This window comes from Jaculus jaculus, chromosome 10 (assembly GCF_020740685.1).
Source record: "Jaculus jaculus isolate mJacJac1 chromosome 10, mJacJac1.mat.Y.cur, whole genome shotgun sequence".
Taxonomy (NCBI): domain Eukaryota; kingdom Metazoa; phylum Chordata; class Mammalia; order Rodentia; family Dipodidae; genus Jaculus; species Jaculus jaculus.
In genome coordinates, this window is record NC_059111.1 from 10,240,921 (window position 1) to 10,261,602 (window position 20,682).

The window sequence follows — 20,682 nt, forward strand, 5'->3', positions numbered from 1 at the left end:
CTCGAACTCACAGCAATCCTACCTCTGCCTCCCGAGTGCTGGGATTAAAGGTGTGCGCCACCACGTCTGGCACCACAATACTACTTTTGAGTAAAAGAAGCTAGCTTCCCAAAGCCTTGTTTGGGCCACTGTTAGAAGAAAGCCAACTTAGTGGTGATTGACGTAGAAATAGTGTGCACCCGAGGTCTTGGCTGCCCCCAAATGCCTTGTGATTTTGCTGTCTGATTTTAATATATTTTATTTATCTGAGAGGAGAGAATGGGTATGCCAGAGCCTCCAGCCACTGCAAACAAAATCCAGATGCGTGCGCCCCCTTGTGCATCTGGCTTACATGGGTCCTGGGGAATCAAACTGGGGTCCTTTGGCTTTGCAGGCAAGCACCTTAACCACTAAGCCATCTCTCCAGCCCTCTATCTGATTTTAAATAACAGATGGACATGTGGTTATGGACTTGATAAACAGCAGCAGGTCCTTAAGACTACGTGCGTGCTGTGAGGTAAAGACCTTAAGACAATATCTGGAGAAACTTCAGTGGAAGAGGGTGGTGGGCAGAAATAAAAGCTCGTGACATTTTCAGCCTTTGAACATAGAGCGTAATAAAACACAGAGCATAGTAAATCGGAGGTGGAGGAAGTCTCATACCTGTAAGCTTAGCACTTGGGCTGCTGGGGCAGCAGGATTACCATGGGTTCAAGGCCAGTCTGGTCTAGAAAGAGACCCTGTGTCAAAATCCAAGGGAGAGTTGTGGGGGGAGGGGATAAGAAAGTGCTTTAATTATGAAATGAAACTTGGCCTTGAATTTTGAGGACCAATCCATTTCTATGAGCCCAGCATAATAGCCCACGGAGCCAGAGTCCAGGAATTCCCTAAGGTGGTTGTGCGTGGTTGAACCCCAGATGCTGGCCACTCTCTGGTCCTTGTCCTGCTTTGAAATCTCTGGGCCAGTAGGCTTTGTGATCTGGGCTAGAGAACAAACAGGAGCTGTTAACCCCAAACACGTTCTGCCTTCATTTAAAGAGGATTGAGATGGCTTGTCTAAGGACTGGTTTTCTGTTCTAATGTTGGGTAGGGCCTGTCCATTCAAGCACTTCTTGGGGAGTTGGGTAGGTAGAAATGAGAAAACTTTCCACTCTGATGTCAGGGGAGAGAAAGACCACCAATCCCAACATGTCCGTGATGTTCCAGTACCCAGAGAGCCAGGGGACTTGGATTTCAGTCCTGCCTCACACAGCACTGATGGTACCACCGAAGCATGCCAGAGCGCTTGGGGTCAGAGTCCCTACCTCTTTTTAATTTATTTTTTATTTTAACTTATTTTATTTATTTGAGAGAGAGAAAGAGCAGATAGAGAGAGAATGGGGCGTCAGAGCCACCTTGTTTATCTGGCTTATTTGGGTCCTGGGGGAATTGAACCTGTGTCCTTTGGCTTTGCAGGCAAGAGCCTTAACCACTAAGCCATCTCTCCAGCCCCCACCTCCTTGTCACAGCAGCATTAGGTGGCCCGCTCACAGGATTTGGTGGGTCCTCTGGGTAGTGGTAGAGGGGTGGAGTAGCTTGCTCATTTACAGTTCAGTTCCTGTCCTTTCCCACTTACCTCTTGAATCGTTTCTAGGAATGGGGCTTGAGTGCTGTGTTTTCCCCCCTTCTTTTTCTCTGTTTTTCCTTTTTTTGGGGGGGCAAGGATGTGTGTGTGTACACCCTCTTATGTGCCTGTATGTGCACAGGTGTGTGGTGTGTACCCGGCCTGTGGAGGGTAGAAGTTGGTGTTGGAGGTCTTCCTCCATTGTTCTTAACCTTAGCTACTGAGGCAGGGTCTCACATTTGAACCTAGAGGTCAGCTGGGCTTACTGGCCAGCCCGCCCCACTGGGATTACACCCACCCAGCATTTTCACAGCTGCCGAGGTCCAGACCCAGCCCCTCTTGCCCGGCAAGAGTGCTTTACCAACTGAGCTGTCTCCTCAGCCTCAGGAATTTCTACATTTTGGTTTGTTTTTTTTTTTGGGGGGGGGTGTTTTGTTTTTGAAGGTAGGGTCTCGCTGTAGCCCAGGCTGACCTGGAATTCACTCGGTAGTCTCAGGGTGGCCCTGAACTCATGGCGGATCTTCCTACCTCTGCCTCCCAAGTACTGGGATTAAAGGCATGCGCCACCATGCCCGGCTAGGAATTTCTCGTTTCAATACACATCTTCTTGTTGGTTCTCACTCCCTGCCAGTGTTAGGACATGGGTGATGCCCAGGGCCTCTTCCAGATAAAAGAGAGAGAGATGCACTCTATTTTGTAGGCTTCCAGTGGCTCCTAGAGACAGTCTCTGGGCCCAGGCACCATGTGGCTGCCGCTCTGAATGGGGCCCTGTTGGTTGGTGTTACTGGAGGACGCACTCCTGGCGTTGGAGAGTCTAGGGCTCTGCCGAAAGCTCCCAAAGAAAGAACATGAGTAACATTTGCAAAATAGCATCCTGCAACAGTATTGATGGCTAAGGGGAGTGAAGCTAAGGAGGGGGGAGGGGCAGCCAGAGGAGCAGGTTAATGGGGACGGGGTGATCGTGAGTGCAGAGGCAGCAGTGAACACAGGGGTGTCATCTCCTCCCTGGGGTTCCAGCGGTGGAGAGAGCTGGAGTCACAAACCCACCTGTCTCCCAGAGGCTGTTCCCATAAACACAGGAACCTGAGTGTGAACAGTCATTCCGGGAATAAAGAGTCAGTCCTTGAAGTCTGGGCTCAGATCTGAAGCGGAGCAGGGAATTTAGAATTTGGTGGCTGCTGACAAGGCCTGTAAGAATCTTGTCAGGAAAAAAAAGATTTAAAAAAGGAAGAAAGAATCTTGTCAATATTTCTCTCATGTGCCACAGTATCTGTAGCAAGGATATTTGACTTTATATTTAGTGATAATTGTATTATTTTAAAACTACTTCTGAACATGGCCTATTACATTCCACAGATATATTTTTTTCGCTTTCCAGTTTTGTTTCCGTTTTGAGAGTTGCTTGTTCATCGTTATCCATACCCCTTGTTCTTAAAAGCAATAGAATTTGTTGGGAAAGGAAAGTATAGAAAATGTAAGAATCTAACTTGACCCCAAACTATAGCTTTAATGTATCCACCTTTTCAATTTAAACAAAAGGAGTGATTATTAAAAGCAGTTCCCTGTACTTACGAAGTTTGTTCCCAAAAAAAAATTTTTTTAATTTTTTAAAAAAGAAATTTGCATCCCTGTTGCCCTTACCCTCAAAGAAAGCTAACCAGTACCCGGTCCTCACCCACCACATTCCCAGCTCTGCCCAGTTATGAGCTGCGCTCTGATAATGATTGACTCCGCGGGCCAGTTCCGGTTCCGCGTAACCACTCCTATTCACTTCTCATGCGCCCTGCTTCCTGCCTCCAGGAACCAGCAACTACATAGGTTTTTTGTTTTGTTTTGTTTAGATGAGTGTATTTAAATGTTTTAATTAAGACTGTCTTCCACTGGGGGAGATGCCTTGTTCAGTGCTCTTCCCCAGATAAAACTTGGAACCTCTCTCTGATTCTGTGCACAGCTGTAGCTCTCTGATGAGCTGGCTGTCATTTTAAATTGGTTTCTCTTACACGGTTCAGTAGACATTTACTGAGCCTGTGATCAATTCGAGAGCTGATTCCCTGGCTGTCAACAGCATACAGTTCAGTAGACCAATATAGTTAGAGAACTCCTGTGTGGGTTCTGAAGCACCCTTGAAATTGCTACAAAACTGCCAGATGTCTTGAGAATCATTCATGGTTCAAAGTAGATGGGGATGAAACCAGCGGTACCTAATTAGGGAATTCCACCCTCACTTTGATGTGGGCAGTGCCGGCTGTGACCTTCCCAGGCTCATAGTAACAAGCGCTCAGGACCTGAGATAGTCAGCCACTGCCTCCCTCAAGAAAGAAACATTTTATTTCAAAGCTGAATTGCAAGTGAAAACAGTGTCTGCATTGCTTTTCTCCTGAGACCTATGATACTTTCCTTACAATCTTGATTTTTAAGAAATTCCAGTATGCTTAGGTCAGAAACCCTTGGGAGATTATCTTGGCTGTGTTCCATATGTAGCCAGTTAGTCTGAAGGGGTTACTGAAAAGACGGGGTGGAGCAGGAGTTTCTAGATGGCATCGGTCTTCCAGGTGGTATGTATTTAACAGACCACTGACTTCTTAAATACCGAGTTCCTTTATAAGGCTCCTTTGAGAAAAAGTGGCTCAGAGAAAGGAGCGTGGGATTCGATTGCTGACTGTCTGTCAGTGCTGGGTCATGTGTCTGTCACACCTCCAGCTCCCCACTCCCAAAAAATGGTTGAGGTGTAGCTATGACAAAATTCTCCTTAAGAGCATTGGGATCTCTGGGAGAACAGGGCCAGCTGTGTATGAGGGTGTTTGCTAACAGAGTACCTGTCCAGTGAGAATTGAGTGCCCCCTCTGTGTAAAGAACTCCAGCGCTGGCTAGGGCTTGTAGTGCACCTTCAGGGACCTCACCCCACAGTCTAGACTTCCTGTCTGAAAGCGGCCCTTCAGTCCTGGCCACTTCCTGAAGGTACCACCCTCACTTTCTCCCCAGCGCTGACGTGCCTTTTGCTCTGTCTGCCTAGGCCGAGGCCGACGTAGCTTCTCTGAACAGACGCATCCAGCTGGTTGAGGAGGAGTTGGATCGTGCCCAGGAGCGTCTGGCCACAGCTCTGCAGAAGCTGGAAGAGGCTGAGAAGGCTGCAGATGAGAGCGAGAGGTGAGAACGCCTCACCCCGACCGCCTGCACAAGCCTTGCCCCCTGGTGGGATGAACCCGAAGATACCTCCAAGTGTTGAGGTTTAAGAACTTTATGGTTCTTGGCGTTCCGGTGTTGTTGCCCAGAGGCAGAGCATTTGCCTAGCATGCCAGAGGGTTAATCCCAGCAGCAAAAGCACAGTTTAGAGGAAGAAGACATGGAAACAAGGAATTCCAGGAATACACCATGGTTCTTTTGTTCCTACTGGCCACAGAGCTGTGGTGCCTATATATGTATGTGCATGCATGCATACAGACACACAAAATTCTATAAAATATGTCAAGGAGGCTTAGGGCCTACGTAAAGAAAGTGAGTTGTCAGTTACCAAGCATGTAGAAGAAAAAGCGTAGATAAAACAAATAGGGTCTATAGAAGTGAAATGATTTGAACTTAATACGCATAAAACATATATATACACAGAGTCAAGGTCAGGGGCTTGCTTGTACTTTCTGAGCCTGCCTGCACATTGAAGACCCAGCCTTGTTGTAGGAAAGGGGACACAGACTAGCCAACTGACCTCATGCGTTCTGGAAGACTTCTTCTCTGGGCTCGGCTATGCAAGCTAGTGTGTTGGCCACCAGGCATGGAAACAGGCCCGGAGACAGGAGAGCATCCTGCTGGGTGCAGGATTCAGAACAGTGTGGGGTTCAAAACAGTGCAGGAATGCCTGTCTGTCTTGGACCTGGGCAGACAAGGGTCCATTTCTCCATCTTTGAAGTGAGCCTCTTCCTAGTGCTGTGTATAAAGAGTAGCTTCAGGGCTGGAGAGATGGCTTAGTGGTTAAGGCACTTGCCTACGATGCCTAAGGACCCAGTTTCGATTCTACAAGACCTATGTAAGCCAGATACACAAGAAGGCATGTGCATCTGAAGTTCCTTTGCAGTGGCTAGAGGCCCTGATATGCATGCTTCCCTCCCTCCCTCCCTCCCTCCCTCCCTCTCAAGTAAATAAATAAAAATAAAATGTTAAACTTATTTTTAAAAAGAGTAGCTAGCCAGGTATGGTGGTGCACGCTTTTAATCCCAGCACTCAGGAGACAGGTAGGAGGATCACTGTTAGTTTGAGGCCACACTGAGGCTACATAGTGAATTCCAAGTCAGTATGGACCAGAGTGAGACCCTACCTCAGAAAACCAAAAAAAAAAGGGGGGGGTTTACAGATGCACAAGGGGCGCATGCATCTGGAGTTCATTTGCAATGGCTGGAGGCCCTGGCACGCCCATCTCTCTGTTGCTCTCAAATAAATAAAATTAAACAAGAACAAGAAATAGGGCTTTAAGCCAGGCATGGTGGCACATGCCTTTAATCTCAGCTTTTGGGAGGCAGAGGTAGAAAGATTTCTGTGAGTTCGAAACCACCCTCAGACTACGTAATGATTCCAGGTCTGCCTGGGCTATAGTGAGACCCTACCTTGGAAAAACAAAAAAAGAAAACTGGGGGGTGGGGGGTTCGCACTTACTGCTTGCCTATTTATTTACTTATTTGCAATCAGAGGGAGAGAATGTGTGCATCAGGGCCTCCAGCTGCTACAAACTCCAAATGCATGTGCTGCTGGGGAATTGAACCTGGGTCATTAGGTCTTACAGACAAGCACCTTAACCACTGAGCCGTCTCTCCACCCTGCTAAGTCATTCCCATTTGAACACAGTTTATGCCATAAATCTGTAATCGCTATATACCAATTATCATATTCTGAAATGGAACGCCATGCCAGTGTCAATCCTGCCTCCCAACACTCCTGCTTGCAGGAAGTTCCAGTTTAAGTGAAATATATTTTCTTAGCTGAAGAGTTCATCTGATTCCATTGAAACTGCTGCTTTTGTAGTTCTGAAGTGGGCAAATACCACCAGTTTCCTCTAGTCTCATTTCCTCTGATCTCATTTTGTTGGTGGTGGATGGAGTAAAAGAAACTGGTGCATTTTGTCTGTTTTTGTTTTTCCAAGGCAGGCTGTCACGCTAGCCCAGGCTGAGCTGGAGTTCACTGTGTAGTCTCAGGGTACCCTCAAACTCAAGGCGATCCTCCTAGCTCTGTTTTCCGAGTGTAGGGATTAAGGGCCCGCACCACCATGCCTGGCTGTTTTTTGTTGTTGTTGTTGTTTTATTTTTCTGTTTTTGTTTTCCGAGGTAGGGTCTCACTCTAGCCGAGGCTGACCTGGAATTTACTATGTAGTCTCAGGGTGGCCTCAAATTCACAGCCATCCTCCTACCTCTGCCTCCCAAGTGCTGAGATTAAAGACGTGCACCACCATGCCCGGCTTTTTTGTGGTGGGGGGACAGGGTCTATTTCTAACCCAGGCTGTCCTGGAACTCACTGTGCAACCCAGGATAGCTTTGAATTCACTGTGATCCACCTGGCTCAGTTCGGGGTGGCGTGCACGAGCCACCACGCCCCATAGCATGTTGCTGAGTTCATTTTTGTTTTAGTATCCATCCATTTTTCAAACCGAAGCTTCCCCTCGGGAGAAGAAATCCCTGCATATATTTAACAGATGAAGTCTGCTGTCATCTCTTGTTCCCTAGATGCTAATGGAGTCCTGGTCTATTGTATCTTACACTGAGGAGGGGGTGCCTGGCTGGTGACACCAGCACCCACAGGGTACCCAGAGCTTTCACTCAGTGACCAGCGAGGAACGTGTGGCTTTTTTCCCCCTCTAGTTCTAGAAAGTTGTGCTTCGTGCTGTAGGAAAAAAAAAAAAAAAACATTGCTGCGCTCTGTTTTGGTACCGTTTGCAGCCAGCCTCGAAGACCACAGCAGTGCCGCGGGCCTCGGGAGGTCGGCTCTAAATCTCATGTCTTCCCGCTTGTCTTTCCAGAGGCATGAAAGTCATTGAAAGCCGAGCCCAAAAGGATGAGGAGAAGATGGAAATCCAGGAGATCCAGCTGAAAGAGGCCAAGCACATCGCTGAAGATGCCGACCGCAAGTATGAAGAGGTCAGCTCTTGGGCCCCGGAGCCTCGTGGGCTTCGGGGAGCAGAGTACCCGCTGGTTCCTGGGTAGAGCAAGTCAGCTTCCCTGGCAGACGTTAGTTGTTTTGAAAAGCAAAAATCCCCTGGTCTGCAGAAAGTGATTCTTACCGTGATGAATGAAGCCAGTCGGTAGCACTGGGAAAAAGGATCAAACACACACACACCCTAAAGGCCAGGACCAAAGGTCTTTAGCCAAGAAGAGGGACACAGGCTGTCCCTCGGGTGAGTCAGCTTCTGGTCATGTCCACAGGAGAAGGACTTCTGCTCACAGAGCCCGTGTGTCCATCAGACTTTAGTTTTTCCCCGCTGGGTGTCTTGCTGGCTTTTGAATTGCTTCTAAAGAGCCCTGCTTGGCGTCTCTGGAGCTGCCCTTGTACCCTCACAGTCATCCGGGCAGTCCCCACTTCTCCAGTATAAGACACGTCATGTGATCACACTACTACTTCTGAGCGCAGATCTTTCCAGTCTCATTCCTCAAGCTGGCCTGGCTGCTCCAGACCCCACTTGGGGAGGAGCTGACCGTTCTGGTGCTGATGAACTGAAGCCTAGTCTCCTGGGCCAGAGGTGCTTCTGTCCAGTCTCCAGTCCAATGAAAAGCATTGCTTGCAGACAGGAGCCCCACCCCTGTACCTCCTGGACACAAAGCACCCAAACCCACAGTTGCCCGTACCATGTGTGTCCCGCTGCAGGTGGCCCGTAAGCTGGTCATCATCGAGAGTGACCTGGAGCGCGCAGAGGAGCGGGCCGAGCTCTCGGAAGGGTAAGCGGGGCTGTTGCCGCCACGCGCCGGGTGCTGTAGGCGCAGCCACTAAACAGCATGCCCTCTGCAGCTGCACGTTGACCTGTCTCGGCTCCAGGCTCCCCTCGCGCTCATTTTGACGTGGATGAGCTGCGGGCGTGGACCGCAGAGGATCCATGTGGGGTGTCTGTGTGTGAATGCGTGGTGTCCCTGCATGCCTTACCTGCACACTGATTTTGTGAATGGCCTTGTGCATTTCCTGTGTCCACTAACAGCCAAGTTCGACAGCTGGAAGAGCAGTTAAGAGTAATGGATCAGACCTTGAAAGCACTAATGGCTGCAGAGGATAAGGTACTGACGGCTCACGTGTGGTTTTCAGGTTTATTTAACTGCAACCCAGACCTCTTTCAGCTTCCGATGCCCACTGGTTGCTCGGGTGTACCGACCGCACCTCCACTGTTCCTGTCTCGCTCTGTCCGCTCTTTGTTTTTTTTGCTCTTCGTAAATGCTCTCGGCGGGTGCCAACTGAGAAGCCAAGCCGTCACCCTTCATTCAGAGTCTCTGGATTCTGCCACCCTGCCCCTGCACGGTGGTGGCGAGATTGGAGGGCAGTGCCCGGGGGTAAAACTTAAGTGCTTTCGTTCCTGATGGCTTGGCTACTTTGAGGCAGCCCTTTTGTCTCTTGGACTCGGTTTTTCACTTTTTTCCCCATCCCTCTCCTTTTTCTCTTCTCGTTCCTCTGGCTTGTCTCCCATCCTTTCTGCCTCTGATCGAAAACATTAGCAAATGTGCTGAGCTTGAAGAAGAATTGAAAACTGTGACGAACAACTTGAAGTCACTGGAGGCTCAGGCCGAGAAGGTAGGCCAGGAACGAGGAGCGGGGAAGGCACCCTTTAAGAGCCTCTTCCAAGAGGCCCTGCTGAGGAACGCAGCAGCACAGGAGGCATTTAGTAAATGGCAGCATTGAAGATGATTTCCTGATGGCTACTGGGGAGCAGATTCTCTTGTTTTTTAAACATATTTGGGTGTGTAGAGATGGCTCAGTAGATAGTGTCTGCCCTGTAAACATCAGGACTGGAGTTTGGACCCCCATTACCCACATGAATGCCCAGAAAGAAGGGCCTAGTGGCCACCTGTAAATACCTTGTTACAGTAAAAATACAGAGGAGAGTTGTCAAGAAAGACCTCTGATGTCAACCTCTGGCCTACATACATGTGCATGGGGGTGGGGGGAAGAGGGTTTTTTTTGTTGTTGTTTGTTTGGTTTGGGGGGGTTGTTTGTTTTTCAAGGTAGGGTGTCTTTCTGGCCCAGGCTGACCTGGAATTAACTGTATCCTCAGGGTGGCCTCGAACTCATGGTGATCACTCTACCTCTGCCCAAAAAAAAAAAAAAAAAAAAAAAAAGTTTTAATAGAGAATATCCTACCTGAGCAATTCATCAGTTTAATTTAAATAGAGTGCCAAGTGGCCACGTTCTCTTGTTCTTATCCTATGTAAAACAATAGGCCAGAGAGCATATTGTAGTGTGCCATCTGATATCAGGGGTCCCGTTACCTGCTCGGAGATCTCAACATCTGGTGGCTGGGCTGGCGTGCTCTTTGTGTGAGAAGGCGTGCCTGACATCTGGAATGCTCTCTCTCATTGCAGTACTCACAGAAGGAAGACAAGTACGAGGAAGAGATCAAAGTCCTCTCTGACAAGCTGAAGGAGGTAATGCACTGAGAGCTGTGGGGGAGCCTGGCGGGAATGGAATTGAGTTTGCTTCCAGGGAGTGGGTCAGGGACTGTCGCCCGTGAGTCAGAGCGGCACAAGTCAGGCACGTTCAGGGTCGTCTTGGGTGTGTGCTCCACAGCAGTGACCCAAACCGACATTTCCCCCGGGATGCCCTGGATCTCTTCCTTCCTCTAATTTTCCCTGGGTTTGTAGTTACTGGAGTTGACCCTTCCCAACCTTGACTCAGATGAATTAAATCATTACAGGCTGAGACTCGGGCTGAGTTTGCAGAGAGGTCAGTAACCAAGTTGGAGAAAAGCATTGATGACTTAGAAGGTAAGTTCTTAAATATGGTTTTAAATTTAGGCCTTCAGGTCGCATACTGTCCTGGCAAAGCAGTCATCCGATCCAAGGGCGTCCTGCCTGGTACACTGCTTTTCTCTCGCACGGTCCCTCTGACTGTCCTCTGGGGTTCCCTCCTGTGGCTCTAAAACTCCTGGACCTGAGTCCTCAGTTCTGGTGTCAGCCACCAGGCAGCTCATGTGTCTTGTCATCATGGTAAATGCCACCTGGCCTTACTTCATGTGCCTCAGAAGTGAGTCTGGGGGTATTTTCCACTGTGTGTGAAATGATTACAGGTGAATGTGTCTCTGGTGGCCGTGTGTCTTCAGTAATACCTCCTAGTGGTCAGAACAGTGTGGCCTTGTTTTAGACAGAGCCCATCGTCTTCCAAGTACAGGTTCAGAGGAAGGGATCTTTTTTTAAGTGATTTATTATCAAGTATGATAAGATGGGGGCATGGTAGTACCTTGATTATTTAAGCATCCCTCCCCTAAGACATTTAGGTTGTACTTGAGTAATACCCACGCTGTTTCACAGAAATCCTAAAAGTTGAGCCTTGGAACTTGTGAAGGGTTGCCTGTGACCAAAAAAAAACAAAAAACCACAGCCCACAGGGGTTGAGGAAGGGCCTGGAGGGCAGTGCAGTTACTGTCCAAGGTAGTAGAGAAGAGAGAGTGATAATGGTTGCAGAAGCCTGCCTCAGTGCTGCCGTAACAAGTGTGGCTGTCTTTGCTTTTCAAGCCTCCTATGCTACAGACAGCTTGAGTGGGAAGACCACAGGAGCTCTTGGCAGTGCCACCAAGACGCCAGTATCCCGTGGTCTGGTTAGGTCAGGAAGCGAGTGGTTTGAAGGTGGAGCTAGATAAGAATCAATGGTACTAGTTGTTAATTGTACCTTCCAAAGTACTGCTTTTTTTTCCCCATTGTTGATAGCTGCAGGTGGCTTACTACACCGCTATAATTAAAATACAATTCTGTAAAACTAATGATGCTCCATGACCCACCAGGAGAGACAGTGTTCCGTAGCTTTGTTGGGAAGTCACATAGCTCACCCGTTAGACCTTCCCTATTTGTTATGCTTTTCATATTGTCTTTCTCAATTTTATTTTCTAATGGGTTGTGTTCTCTTTGTTTTTGTTTCAATTTTATTTAAAAACAAAATGCACGCCTCCTGCACTGGCCACCTGCTGCGGCACCAACCCCTTCATGCCTTGCCTTTCTCTTGCTGCTGGGTTGGGGTGGCGCCCGTGCCGCCCTCACCTACCCTCCATCCTCTTGGTCATTCTCCATGTCCTTGCACCTCTGCCTTCCACTTCCTGCTCCTAGACGAGCTGTATGCTCAGAAACTGAAGTACAAGGCCATCAGCGAGGAGCTGGACCACGCTCTCAACGACATGACTTCCATGTAAATGCTCATGCGCCCTGCCTGCTCGCACCCATGCCCTCTCGCTTACGTGACGGACTCACCACGGCTCCCCTCTGACCCATGGTCTCCTCCTTTGCACCTTCCATTTGCTCTCTTGCGTAACCTAGGATAACCCTTACCTTTTCCACATCCTACTAATACACGGGCCAAGTAGATTAAGTCTACACAAACCAGCTTCCTTTCATTCCCTAAGCGTGGAACTGGATTGTTCCCACTGAACTGTGAACTCCAGTGCTATCCTTCCCAGACAGTAAACAAGAAAGCCGGGCGTGGTGGCGCACGCCTTAAATCCCAGCACTCGGGAGGCAGAGGTAGGAGGATCGCCGTGAGTTCGAGGCCACCCTGAGACTCTGTAGTGAATCCCAGGTCACCCTGAGCCAGAGTGAGACCCTACCTCAGGGGAAAAAAAAAAAAAGATTAAACAACTAGAAGGTCAAGCATTTGTACAGGATGTTCTAAAGAACTATCAATCACTATGCATCCTGGGGCTCTATGAAGTAGATCATTTTCACTTAAGAAAGCGTAAAATTGGGGCTGAGGAGATAATTCAGTATGCAAAATGCCTGACACTAAGCATGAAGACCTGAGTTCGGACTCTCAGTACCCACATAAAATGCCTGGCATGACAGCCAGAGCCTGTAATCCCAGCCCTGGGGATGCTGAGACAGGAGCAATCCCTCGGACCTGCTGACTGGCTTGTCTGAGGTCCAGTGAGGTCCAGCTCAGTGTGGGACCCTGTCTCCTAACAGTACGGTGGGGAAGCAATGAGAAAGACAGCCATTCCCAGCTTCCGGCCTCCACGTGCACACAGACATGCAAAACAAATTGTAAATTCAAGGAAACCTTAAAGTACCAGGTTGAGGATTCAAGGAAAAGGAAATTGGCAGTTCTGTAAACAGTCATCTCTTCCTCACTGTCAAGAATCCAGGGCTAAGTGAATGCCCTGCCGAGTCGCTAGGCTGTGATTTCCTCTGTTTACATTAGAGGGAATGCCAGTACCCCACAGTAGACACTTGCCACCACTTGTGGGAAATAAAAACACGTGTCGTACAATATGAATTTGGAAGTTGATGGCCCAGCTCTCGCTCTCGTGAGGGGCTAAGAGTTGGAGTAGCTAGCCTTGTGCTCATGAGCTGACCCGTAAACCTACCCAGCTAGCTGATTAAAGAGTACTAACCAGATTTTCCTGCCTTTTAAAATTCTAACCGCTGGAGTGTTCCGCGGACGTCTCTGGGTTCTAATCGCACTGGATTCCACCAAAGCTGAGAATGTCGCTAACTTCAATAGTGTGACATGTGCCCGCCGCCTTGGCAGCTGTAGAATCCCCACACACTCAAATTAAACAGTCCTTAGAGGCCTGGCTCTTCTCTTCCGTTTATCACGAGGGGTGGAGCCAGGTCGTCCGTGTAGACAGTCTTCCCCAGGGGAAACCTTGGCATTGAAGATGATGAAATGTCCCAGAAAGGGGGGCTGGTTTTAAAAATCTGTTCGTGGGTTCTTCCCTGACACGGGGCCTCGGTAGCCTCGGGAGCAGACGTAAGTGGCCAAGGATGGCCCTCCCCCTCCCCACGCCAAGGTGCAGCCGGCTACGGGTTTTGCATGCCTGCCACTGGCCTGCATTTCAAGTGTCCCTCATCTGTTTGCTTTCCTTTTTTTTTTTTTTTTCCCATTATGCCACTTTTTTCTTTTTCTCACCTTTTTGTCTTCGCGCAGATAAGTGTCTTTCCTTCACTCCTCCCAAGACTGCTCCGTCAAGCTGGATGGCCCACCTCTCTGAGCTGTGCGTCTCTCTGTTCTCCAGCTGACCCTGGCTTTCTCTTAGCACCTGCCTTAGGGCCAGGCCCACACTGTGCTTTCTATTGTACAGAAGCTGTTCGTCCAGTGTAAAATAAACACTACAAGCTGTCCTGTTGGCTGTTCTTTCTTCCTATTTATTGACATTTTCATCTCAACACAAGAAAACTATTAATTCTGTTTCTGCATCGAAGGGTTAATTCCCCCACCCCCCCAAACGTTATATCTTAATACTAGGTGTTTCTAGGTAAATAGTTCTTTTTAGTTTTTCGAGATAGGGTCTCACTCTGGACCAAGCTGACCCTAGAATTCACTATGGAGTCTCAGGGTGGCCTCAAACTCATGGCGATCCTCCTACCTCTGCCTTCCCAGTGCTGGGATTAAAGGCGTGCGCTACCACGCCCAGCTTCTTTGTGAAGTTTTTAAGAATAAAACCTAATGCTTATGTCCCCCTGAGTTTTGGGTTTCCAGGAGTAAGAATAGGTCGGCGCGTCTGTGGTTTTAGGAATTCGGGTGGCATGCTAGCTTGGGTTGAGAACCCGTGGGCTTTGAACAGCGCTTGGTGGGGAAGATCTGGAGTTTGGAGCCTGGAAGCCCCTCTGGCTTACATAGATGGCCCTGCTCGGGACTACATGAGTGGGCGATGAAAGAAAGGCTCCAAGGAATGGCTGCGTATCCGTCCCCCGCGGCCGCGAGTGTGAGCGCTGGGATTCAGGCATACTGAGCTTGCGGCTCTTGTTTCACGCTTGGACGGCACAGGAAGCTTTCGTAAGGTGTTCATTACGCAGGCCCGCCCATCCTCCTCTTCCCAAACTTCACATCTTAGGGCTTCTAAACATGACTGTATTTGAGTCATGGTTTCTTTTTGTATTCTTAAAAGACACCATGTATTAGTAAGTATTGTGTATAGTAGGTATGTGTTTGATAGGAATTCAGCTAAAATGACAGTGGGCCTCACAAGGTCTTTAATTAACTAATAGCTGTGTTTTTCCCACATTTACAAAACATCTGAAAAATATGATCATTACAGTTGGTTTCTCTCTATACTCTTCCCCCCTCCCACCCCAGAAAAAGTGATTGGTGGAAATTATTCAGGATACAGTTGTATTTTATTTGGGCTTCATTAGTTTATGTCACATACAGCAATTCAGTGATTATCTTTTAACATGCAAAATTAGAACTTTAAAATGATGTATGTTTTAGTTTCTTAGTTGCCAATGTTCTCTCCTTTTTGGACAGTCTGGCTGTATTTCTTTTGCTTTTGAAGCTTGGGTTTTGTGCATAGGATTTGTTAGCCCAAGAAGGGCTGGCATACATACCACTGCACTGTAAGAAGAAATCTGGACAAACTCTAAAAAAGAATATCAAATACAAAGCCTTCCACAGAGAAAGTGCTTTCTCAAAGTAGCTCTGAATTTGAGGATTTGGTAATGGTATGGTAGACTTTTTTGTTGTTATTCTTAAATTTATTTATTGATGAGAGAGAAGCAGGTAGAGGGAATGGGTACGCTAGGGCCTCCAGCCATTGCATACAAACTCCAGATGCATGCACCACCTTGTGCGTCTGGCTTGCATGGGTCCTGGGGAACCTGGGTTCTTTGGCTTTGCAGGAAAGCACCTTAACTGCTAAGCCACCCCTTCAGCCCTGTTGCTTTTTAAGGTAGGGTGTCGCGCTAGCCCAGGCCGGCCTCGAACTCATAGTGACCCTCCTACCTCTACCTCCCAGGTGCTAGGATTAAAGGTATGTGCCACCACACCTGGCTCATGTTAGATTTTATTTCATTTTATTTGCTGGACATGGTGCGCCAGGGCCTCAGTCACAGTCAGACTCCAGACGTGTGCACCATCTTGTGCACATGTGCAACCTTGCACGCTTGCACCAGCTCGTGCTGTGCGTCTGGCTTATGTGGGACCTGGAGAGTGAAATATGAGTGCTTAGGCCCCACAGACAAATGCTTTAACCACTGAACCATCTCTTCAGCCCATTTTTTTTTTTTAATATTTTCTTCATTTATTTGTTTAAGAGAGAGAGAGAATGGGCACACCAGGGCCTCTACCCATTGCAAATGAACTCCAGACACATGTGCCACATTGTGCATCTGGCTACTGTGGGACTTGGGGAATCGAACCTAGGTCCTTTATCTTTGTAGGCAAGTGCCTTACCAGATAGGCCAGCCCTCATGGTAAACTTTTAATATTAGGTTCTGAACAGTGTCTCTCCCTTGAAGAGTGCAGCAGCTTCTCTCCAGACTTGTGTTTTCCTTTTCATAAGGCTCCTCCAACACCCATTTCACCAGGATTATCCTGCCTTGTTCTTTTTAAAAAGCAGAATACTAGCTGGGCGTGGTGATGCACACCTCTAATCCCAGCACTTGGGAGGCTGAGGCGGGAGGATTGCTGTGAGTTAGAGGCCAGTCTGAGACTACATAGTGAATTCAAGGTCATCCTGGGCTAGCATGAGACCCTACCTCGAAAAACCAAGATAAAGCAAACATGAAAAGAATAATAGAAGTGACTTTTCTCTGAGTAATGTGGCCACAGAGAAGTGACAAGTCGGAAAGTTCTGCCAGGCAGACGTTCAGTTAGCCCTGGAAGCACAGTGGTTTCCTGGGACACCTCCACATTTCTCAAACTTAGCATGCACCGCAAGGGAATCTCGGACAGCCCATCATGGCGGCCGCTGCTCGACCCTCAGGACCAGGCCCCAAAGCATGGCTGAATCGAAGCACCAGAGGCCTCAGACATCCGGGGTTCAGTGTAGAATAGGGAAAACCATTGCACTAGTGTGTCCAGTCCCTGCCCTGAGATCACCTTAGCACACTAACCAGCTCTAGGGCAGCTAAAGGGGACAGCCTCCCCCCGCCCCAGGACATGTCATTTAAGCTTAAATTTCTAGTAGTCTTCTGCGTTCTCTTAAGATTTCCCCAATGCTCTTGTTCCAGCTGACTGAACATTTGAGCTCAGCAAACAAACGTGCCACCTGCTCTCAGCAGCAGTTTCCCATGACAATAGTGGGAATGTGGTAATGGGGATTTATATCTTGCAACCCCCAAGTAAATGCCATATGGGGGATGCTGGAAGATAGCTGGGGTGTGGGATGAGCTGGCCGTGTGCAGGGACAGAAGAGCGAGGTGAGTCTAAGCTAATAGTCATGTATGTTTTGAGCCAAGAAAGAAGAGAAACTCCGACTTCTAGCTACTGATGGGGGGGGGTTGAATATTCAGAAAATTGAAATGAGTAAGTGAAGGGCGGCAGGTGCTGAGCATGTCCTGTCACAGGAAGCGTTGTGTCTCCCCCATCCCCTACCATTCATGAAAGGAAATTGGTAGACCTGCTCAGTTTCCCAACAGGGCCCGGGGCTGCTTCAGCCAGCATGTTCTCCCTAGGAGCTAGGATTGTGAGCTGTCCTGAGGTCAAACAGAGTAAGTCCACACGGTCACAGCATTCCCACATCTCCCAGTCATATTCTGGGACTGGTGTGTCCCAGACTCTTGCTTGTCTTTGGATGTCCCCTGAATCATCAGATGGGCAAGTCCTGTGGGTTGGCCACCTTTGCCACATGAGCAGACCACAGGTGTGTGTGAGGTGTGTGCCACGCTGGGCTTCTTGAACATGTTGGACGTCTTAGTGACTCGTGCACGTTCAGGAACGCCAAACATGAACACCGTCCTCTTGAGGCAAACAGATCAGTGCTGAGTGGAGGTCAGTGGCTGGCTCTTTGCTGTTTGACTAGGGTAACACGCTATCAGAGTCAGATGAGAGCTCAGCCCTTGAGCTTGTGTGTTTCAAAACCTGTCAGCGCAGGGGCAGGGACAACGGCCACTCAGTACCACCAGAGGGGGGAAGCAAAGCGTGCATCCTGTGCCGAAGGGATGTGGCATTCAGCAAGAGTGGGCAGAAACAGGCTGGCCAGGGGCACAGGTAGTCGATCGCCCCCAAGCCCCAGCAAGGGGTCAATGGCGTTGGTTGCCCTCTGTCCTCACATCTGTTGCCAGAAAACTGCACATGGCTCGGTTCATAGGGCGGGGTCAAACATTCACTCCTCCTCATGTCCTGCACCCCCTTTTCCTTCTCCCCATCAAGGGAGAGGTTCCTTCCCTTCCTCACTCTGCCAGGCCTTTTAAAACTGTCCACCCTTGCAAGGCACGGGACAGAAGACCGTGGGGTAAGGGTGGACGCTTGCTGTCCCGTCGATATCTCTTGTGTTCTGTGTCTACTGCCTCTAACCAAGTCTCGCTAACCTCTCTTCTGTCTCTTCTTCTCTGCTAACCTGCTTGCTGGGCCTGTCCAGATCAACTCTACCATCAACTTGAGCAAAACCGCCGCCTAACTAATGAACTAAAGCTTGCCCTGAATGAGGACTAAAAACTTAAATGTGGAAAAACTTGGGCTGCATTCTAGGAACGGAGCCCATGTACAGCAAATCTCTAAGACTGTCCAGCTTTCAGCTGACAGGGTTGAAAACAGTTGCTTTCTGCAGAAATGCAAATGGTAGGAATCAGTTGGAAGGCTAGCTTTGCCTGTACTTTCCTCTGTGAACCTGGATTGATTAACTTCTCTTCAATCCCCAAACAGCTTTTATGATAAAACATACATTATGTATATGAACATGTAATTACACCTGCCGATTTAGCTCTCTTTGCAATAGCAGGACCTCTTCTTTGAACTGTTTCATAAAGAGGACCAAAAAAAATTTTTTTTAATTTCCCAAGACAACTGTGAGTCCTGATTTAAATATATATATTACATATTTGTATTGCTGATTTCTTCATATATGGTATGGCATTTGAAATATGATTAAATGTATCTATGCTTGGGCAAAATAACTTTTGAAAACAGGAGTTCATGTCAGAAGTCCCTGGTTGTCTGAAAGGTACGCACTATTCAGTTTAACAGTTTTGTTGGAACTTGATGAGAATGTCATGCTAATAATATACAGGACACTATAAAAATATTAAGAGAATGTCCTAATGAAGTATGCATGAGACTTGTTGACAGCTGTTTATGAGCAACCGAAATAAATCATTTAAAAAGTTGTCAGAAACCTATTTATGTCATCTTTATTTTCTGTGAGGTTGTGTTGTTACAACATGACTCCCAGACCTTTAACTGCCTGTAACTCAGAAGTGTCTGCCGGTGTTAACTTCTCCAGTGTGTGTAACATTGCTGCACCCGTGTTTGGTTCTTGCTTCTCCCCATTCCCATGGCATACGGTAGGTGCCCCTTCACCAGACGCACCCTGCAGTTCTCCCTCAGGGTGGACAGCTGGTGCAGGCGCACCCGTTTGCTGAGAGCCATGCCCGGGGTTCCTGCAGGGCAGAGCCGTCCCCTCCCTTCCCTGGTCTTGTCTGGAAATGAGTGGTGTCTTAAAGCATGCCTACTTCTAATCACCTTATCCTGTGTTTGTGATTGATGTTTACCTGCTACGTGTAGGAACCGCCACTGTGTCCGAAGCACAGCTATTCATGACTTGATTTTCTAATCCCACCACAGAGAAAGTGGCCCATGCCAAGGAGGAGAACCTTAGTATGCATCAGATGCTGGATCAGACATTACTGGAGCTAAACAACATGTGAAAACCTCCCTAGCCGCGGCCACACGCTTTCATTTCCTTTCTGTTGTGTTGTTTTTAAACACCTGCTTACCGTGAAAACCCCTTCAATGCATTTTTTTTTTTAATTTACTTTTACCACTGTCACTGACAACATCTGCGAAGAGCCAGCTAGGGCAGGGGGCGGGAAAAGACACAAAAAGACAAGCCCGTGTCAGGACACTCCTGATTCCAGTGTGCCATTTCCCAGGTTGGCATTGCCACGTTTTGTAGAGTTTAGCCACGCAGTCCGCTTAGTCTGTTAGGGATCCTCACTAAGGCAGAAAGATCCGCAGTCGGAGTGCCAACAGTAGGGCCAACGGGAAGACTGAAGTTGGGGACGATCAGGTATGGATTGGTGCTACTTTAAACAAAAGGTCCCCTTGTGGTCTTTTGTTCGATATTGTACAATTTAGACTTCTGTCCAACACTAATTTATTTTGTCTTGAGTTTTGCAATGAGATGAGACTCCGGGTTTCGTATACCTGTATTCATTAAAGCCAAGGGTTTGAAAGCCACGCTGCTCCTAAGAACCCCCTTGCCTCTCCAACCCACACACTTGCAGCCCCTCACGACCGTGCAGGATAGCATTCGGTGTGGATCTCCACTCTTTCCAGGTCTCTGTCGAAGTGAAAGATTTAGGCACTACATACATCATTGGTAAAGAAAAAAGCATTTTCTTAAGAGTTTTAAGTATATGTAAACATTGTATAATGACATGGAATAAAATGCACATTGTAAGACATTTTCTAAACCTGGTGGTCCTGTCGTTTGTACGTTGTCATGACATTTCTGTGAGCTTGTCGGCCAGATGATTACCTGCCTTTGCTGTGCAGGGTTTCCTGCGGTGGTATTCCAAGGCAGCTGGGTCTCCCGTGGCAGAAGTGCCAAAGGCAGCAGGATTCGACTCTGCTGAAGTGGCCAAGCTTTCCGCGGGACCTGGGCAAAGAGACCTGGTGCAGTGACCTCACTGCTTTGGGGAGTTTCCCGCCAGCGCTCTGCTAAGTCTCCAGTGATGTCATGCCCACGCTCCGGCCAGGGATGGGTTAATGTGCCAAATCTGCTCGTGTCCCCCTCTGTGCTTCTGCCCAACAGCACTACTTTCCTGGGGCTTTATTTTTTTCCCCCTTTTTTTCCTCCATTCTAACTCACGTGAGTTCTACATTCCAATACATGCTCATTTTCTCAGAATTGGAGCTGAAAATACCATCATTTGTTTCCCTAGCTCTGGGAGACACTTAAGCAAACAAAAATAGATTATAAACATCAGTTAGCTTCACTTGTGCCCCAGGGAGAGGGAAAAAAAATGTTCCCACCAAAAACAAACACAGTATAGTGGAAGAAA

The 20,682-nt window shown here is 48.2% G+C and overlaps 1 protein-coding gene across 22 annotated transcripts in view; it reads left to right on the forward strand.

The window, feature by feature from the left end:
* Tpm1 (tropomyosin 1) overlaps positions 1 to 20,091 on the forward strand; it is a 30,093-nt gene extending 10,002 nt beyond the window's left edge. For 4 of the 22 annotated variants that reach the window (XM_004662517.2, XM_004662521.2, XM_004662519.2 and 1 more), the window contains 7 exons: positions 4,596 to 4,729; positions 7,581 to 7,698; positions 8,423 to 8,493; positions 9,256 to 9,331; positions 10,120 to 10,182; positions 10,452 to 10,521; positions 19,241 to 20,091. In XM_004662517.2, coding sequence (XP_004662574.1) covers positions 4,596 to 4,729; positions 7,581 to 7,698; positions 8,423 to 8,493; positions 9,256 to 9,331; positions 10,120 to 10,182; positions 10,452 to 10,521; positions 19,241 to 19,323 — 615 coding nt within the window. In that variant the 3' untranslated portion in view covers positions 19,324 to 20,091. Of the gene's footprint in view, positions 1 to 4,595; positions 4,730 to 7,580; positions 7,699 to 8,422; positions 8,494 to 8,747; positions 8,824 to 9,255; positions 9,332 to 10,119; positions 10,183 to 10,451; positions 10,522 to 11,853; positions 12,418 to 13,666; positions 13,860 to 18,038; positions 18,796 to 19,240 lie in introns of those variants that run through there. The other 18 variants (XM_045160633.1, XM_045160632.1, XM_045160646.1 and 15 more) reach the window with 9 other exon arrangements.
* The last annotated feature ends 591 nt before the right edge of the window (positions 20,092 to 20,682 follow it).